The sequence below is a fragment of the Theobroma umbraticum genome, unplaced genomic scaffold (assembly GCF_002168275.2).
Source record: "Theobroma umbraticum cultivar Fairchild unplaced genomic scaffold, ASM216827v3 scaffold_95.0, whole genome shotgun sequence".
NCBI classification, from domain to species: Eukaryota; Viridiplantae; Streptophyta; class Magnoliopsida; order Malvales; family Malvaceae; genus Theobroma; species Theobroma umbraticum.
The window spans coordinates 10,182,899-10,188,544 of NW_018397257.1; the positions used below are offsets into that span (position 1 = coordinate 10,182,899).

General features: G+C 33.8%; 1 protein-coding gene across 1 annotated transcript; it reads left to right on the top strand.

The window, feature by feature from the left end:
* The first annotated feature begins 281 nt into the window (after nt 1-281).
* LOC110412055 (uncharacterized) lies at nt 282-2,623 on the top strand. Its single transcript, XM_021422471.2, has 2 exons — nt 282-528; nt 617-2,623. The coding sequence occupies exon 2, from the start codon at nt 988-990 to the stop codon at nt 2,494-2,496; it is 1,509 nt and encodes a 502-aa protein (XP_021278146.1). The 5' UTR covers nt 282-528; nt 617-987; the 3' UTR covers nt 2,497-2,623.
* Nucleotides 2,624-5,646: the final 3,023 nt, after the last annotated feature.

Genomic DNA, 5,646 nt, shown 5'->3' on the forward strand with positions numbered 1-5,646 from the left:
CAAAATTAGCCTAATAAACACACTTTCAAGATCCACATGCAAAATCGGCTAGCCGTGAGTTGGGTTGGGTCCTTAACTCCTTTGAGCAATCCCTATATGAAGACCACACCACAAACTAAAATCTGGCTCTTCCTTTCCCGAAAGGGCCATGACCCATGACCCAAATAAATAAAAATAAAAAATTGAATAGGACGAGAAGGATTTTTCCTTCTCAAAGTATCTTCCTTCCGTCACCGTTTTATTTGACCATTCTATTCGCTTATCAGTTATCAGCATCGTTTTTTCCTACCGTCATCGTCACCGTCACCGTCACTCCATGTCAAGTAAATGGCCTCCAACACGCTGACGTTTGTGGTCTTTAACGATTAACTAACATACTCAATGTCGAAATGAAGCGGTACATTAACGGTAACCGTTATGTCTGCTTTCCTCTTCGATTTCTCTCTTGCCCTAGGCTCCTTGCTCGCCAGAGATTAAAATTGCCCAAGAAGATCTCTCTTGTTGGGATTCTAAGCCAAGACTCAAGAGGTAAATCTTTAAATATCTCTTCTTCTTGTCTAACAGCTTTTCTTTGTTTTTCCTGCTTTAGATTAATACTGTGTTTTATCCTTCATAGGTTTCTCTCTAGGTAAGGCAAGATAAAGGTGATATTTTTTGATGATATTCATCAATGAAAGTTCATTACTTTCTAATTCAGAAGTGAAAGATGATTGAGTTTGTTTCATTTTGTTAGTTTCATGAGCTTTGGGTTTGATTTGTTGAGATTTTAAGTTGTTTTATGGACTAAAACCAGAAACTCATTTAGTGGATAAGGGATGAAAAAGGTGATTTTTTTATGTTAGTCATCAATGAAGTTGAAGTGAAAGATTATTGGCTTTTTGTTCTTTTTTTATTGGTTTGATGAGCTTGGCTTTGATTTGCTGAGATTATAAGTTGTTCTTTGGACTAAAAAAGGAATTCCCTTTTACTGGATAAGGTCTAGTAAAGATGGGAGAAGATTTGCTCACAAGCTTGTCTATTGAAAATCACCACCCATCAACAGTTTTATCGATGGATTCAAGTTCAGTCTCTCATGACGAATTAGATAGAGAGATGAACCGGTCAATTGCTCTTTCTAGACCACCTGATATTAATCTGATTCCTCTATCTGCTGAGCGTAGTCCTCCACAATCATGGAATTCTGATCCATTAGATATGTTAGATGTTGGTCTTGGAACTCAAATCAATGAAGTTGACACTTTGGTTACTGTGTCCAAAAGCGGGCGTAAATGTGCCAAGAGATTGGATAGTGTTTGGGGTGCTTGGTTTTTCTTTAGTTATTATTTTAAGCCTGTGTTTAATGAAAAATCAAAAGTCAAGGTGACAAGGGATGGCAATGGAGTCTCTGGGTTTGATAAGTCAGATCTTGAGCTGGAGGTGTTTTTAGTTCAGCATGATATGGAGAATATGTATATGTGGGCTTTTAAGGAGAGGCCTGAGAATGCACTGGGTAAGATGCAGCTGAGGAGTTACATGAATGGCCATTCACGTCAAGGGGAGCGTCCTTTTCCCTTTAGTGCTGACAAGGGGTTTGTTCGATCACATAGGATGCAGCGAAAGCATTATAGGGGTCTTTCTAATCCTCAGTGTGTGCATGGAATCGAGGTTGTTCCATCACCCAATCTCAAGGGTCTTGATGAAGAAGAGCAAAAGAGGTGGATGGAACTTACAGGAAGGGAACTCAACTTCTCAGTCCCACCTGAAGCAAGTGAATTTTGTACCTGGAGGAACCTTACTAACACAGAATTTGAGCTTGATAGACCCCTTCCTCCTTTAAAAACTCACCCACAGCCTCATCCAAAAAAGCTGCTTAATGGATCTGGTTTAAATTTGTCAACTCGACCATCAAACCATGCAAATGGTGGTGTTATGGATCTTTCCCCTGTCAGCAACAAGAGGAAGAAGGATTTGTTTCTAAATGGCAATGATGAAGACTGTTGTTTGCTCATCAATCAGCATAATGATAGGGTCAATGATACAGAGATGCACCCAATTGAGCCACCTTGGTTGAATGAGTTTAGTGGAGTAATGAGAAATGTTTATGGGCCGGTTACAGCTGCAAAAACTATTTACGAAGATGAACAGGGATACCTAATTATCATCAGCTTGCCTTTTGCTGATCTTAAAAGGGTGAAAGTTACTTGGTGGAATAATCTCACTCATGGTGTTGTAAAGATATCATCTGTAAGTACAACTTGCATGCCCTTCATTAAGAGAAACGATAGAACATTCAAGCTTACAGATCCATCTCCTGAGCATTGTCCTCCGGGGGAGTTCATAAGGGAAATAGCTCTACCCACCCGGATTCCTGATGATGCTAAGCTAGAAGCATATGGTGATGAAACAGGAACTGGCCTTGAAATCATTGTGCCAAAGCACCGTACAGGTCCAGAAGAACATGAAGTTCGCATCTGCCTCCGTCCTCACCGAGCAGCAAATGAGCTTTTGCTGTCTTGACTTTTAATTGAGGCTTCCATTGGAGAAATACAGAGATAGATGTGGTCAATTATCCATTATTTTGTACCAAAAGGAAAATTTTTTAAAGAAATAAATTTACATTTGGCTCTTTCCTTTTGCCGCATCACTTGCATCTCATGTTAACCCCTATGAGAATGGCAAGGATCTAGAATTCCTTTTGAAGCTTCTAAGTTGCAATTCTTGGGCTTATCACCTTAACTTATACATTGATGGTGTGTGGTAAGGTTAACGCAATCCCTCATATCTCCTATCTAATTGCTCGTTGGGTTGATTTTCTAGCGTTTTTGTATGCTTTTAACGCGTTGTTTCCGGAGGTTGTTTTAACTCTTCTCATTTTGTATGTGGAAAGAGATGTACTTCTTTCTACCATTCTATGAGCAAATTGGTCTTTTACCTGTCATATTCTTGCACCAACATAGAAATAATTCGTACTACAAAGCCTTCAGTTAGAGGAGCTGGTCTTAAATTTGAACACTTTCATTTGCCTTCAATTGGCGGAGGTAATCTTAAATTTGAAGATATTCTTTTGTGTTTAGTTTTTATAATGCTTTTGATGTAGAAGCATTTAGAATTTTATTTTATTTTATTTAGTTTTATTTTAATTTTAATTAGTTTAGGATTTTATTTTTTTATTCTACTTAGATTGAGATTCTTTTTTTGTTTTTATTAAGATTTTTAATATTTTAAGGATTATTATTTGATTAGGCATGTTCTACTTAGGACTAGAATATTTATTTTATTTAAATTTTTTATTGATTACTCTAATTGTATTAGACAATTAGAAGTAGAATTTTATTAGAACATGGTTTATAACAATATAAATAGAGTCTTTAAGCGTAATTATTATTCTAGTACATTAAATTGAGAATAAATAAAAAATGTTTGCTTAAGTAAGATTGTTTATTTCTCAAGACTCAACAATAGATTTTTTATATCTTTAGCTTAGCTAATTAAAGTGGGAATTTAATTATTTTTCACTTGAGGTTTTTTAATTTTGCTAAAATTGGTGTTATGTAATTTGGGTTCTTCTTGTTGTTGAGTTTCAAATCTCTTTGTTCGAATAATTTGTTTTCTTTTATTATTTTCATAGTTTTATCATTAATTTTTTTTATCATCACATTGTCATCACCAAATCATCGCTATCATATTTGCCGTTCCTCATTTGAGCTAACAAAATGTTATCAAGATGTTAAAATCATTAAATAAATGATCATGAGATTGAAATTGAAGAATTATGTCGTCAAATTCAAAAATTATAAAAGTAACTTGTAAGACGTAATGTTTTTCAAATTAATTACAATAGCTCAAGTGATGAAGAGGATTATATGGATTAGGAAGAATTAGAGTCAGTTTATGATGAATATAATGAATAAATAGAGGAAATTGATGTTTATTATGCACAAGGTGAGTCTTTAGTTATAAAAAGAAGTCGAGGAATTGTTGGAAAAAGGTTTAATATGTGAAAATAAAAATCTTTGTACTTGCCCAGCTTTGATAGAGAAAGACGGTTCATGGAAGATTTGTATGGACAATCGTGCCGTAAATAAAATTGTAATCAAGTATCATTTTCTTGTTTCTCGATTAGATGAGATGTTTGATTAACTAGTTGGTTTTAAGTTGTTTTCAAATATCAATTTAAAGAGTGAATATCATCAAATTAGAATGAGAAGTAGTTATAAATGGAAAATAACCTTCAAAACACCTTGGAACCAACTAATTGATCAAGTATTTCATCCAATCCAAAAATAGGAAAATAATAGTTGATTGTAATCTTGTTTATGGCATGACTGTCCACACAAATCCTCCATGAATTGTCTCTATCTCACAAAGTTGAGCAAGCACAAGGACTTTTACTTTCATGTGCTAGATCTTCCTCCAACAACTTCTTAACTTATCTTTGCACCATCAAATATTCGCATTGTGTAAGATGAACATCAATTTTCTCTATCTCCTCATCATGTTCATCATAAACCAATTCTAATTTTTCCTAATCCATATAATCCTTTTCATTACTTGAGTTATTGTAGTTAATTTGAGTAGCATTACGTCTTACGAGTTGTTTTTATAATTTTTAAACTTAATGGCGTAATTTCTCAATCTCAATCTTATAATTGTTTATTTGATAATTTTGACATCTTAACAGCAACTTGTTAGTTGAAATGAAGAACGCTAAATGTGACAACGAAGATATGGTGATGACATAATGATGACAATGCGATGATAAAAAAAAATAATGATAGAATTATAAAAATGATAAAAGAAACAAATTATCGAAAAAAGAAGATTCGAAACTTAACAATAACAAAAAATTGAACTACTTATTCTCTCAACACCAAACAAACGTTTGAACGTTATGAAAAACACACAAGATTAGAAACTCGATTAAAATAAATAACTAATTTTGACAAAGTTAGAAAATCTCATTCTTGTTCTTTCTAACTTCAACTATACATCAAAATATCATCAAAATAATTTACAATAACTTTCTAAAAAAACAAAATACTTGATTTATTATGTACATAAAAGTGCTGGGTGCATTAAAGAGGCTAAATGGCAACTGTTAATGCTCTTCATTTTAGCAAAGCACTAGGGATTGTTAACTAGCGGCAACTTGGCTTTGTGGCTGAAAAAGGATGCTGTGTTTTTCTGTTTCTAGTTCTATTGTGAGTTTTCTTGAAAGGCTTTATTGTGAGTTAATTAGGGTGCTTTCTTGCTGTATATATCCTGATATGTTGGTAGCCTTTATAGGCAATTTCCGTTAGAGAATTTAGCGGCAGAGCGTTTTTTAAGGCTGCCAAGAGTTTGTTTATGAGCAAACTTATTTTCTTTCTGTTTGGATAAGCACAGTAGGCCCAATAGTGTTCAGAGATGCTAAAAAAATCTTATTAACAGGTTCATATTTTCAAATAAGACAAGTTACTTTCGTTCTCACCAACCATTGATGTCATTAAGAGTATCTTGTAATTTAAATTAAAGATTTGAATTGTAACATTGCCGACGAGATTAATAAAATATATTTTTTTTACAAAGAAAAGGATAATTCGTTCTGGTTGGTAGTCATCCCAGAAACAATATGTACATAAGAAACGAGAAAAAGATTACATGAAAATGAAAACCAACAAGCACCAA

Coding starts and splice junctions, on each gene's coding strand:
- LOC110412055 (XM_021422471.2), top strand. CDS start 988: ATGGGAGAAGATTTGCTCACAAGCTTGTCTATTGAAAATCACCACCCA.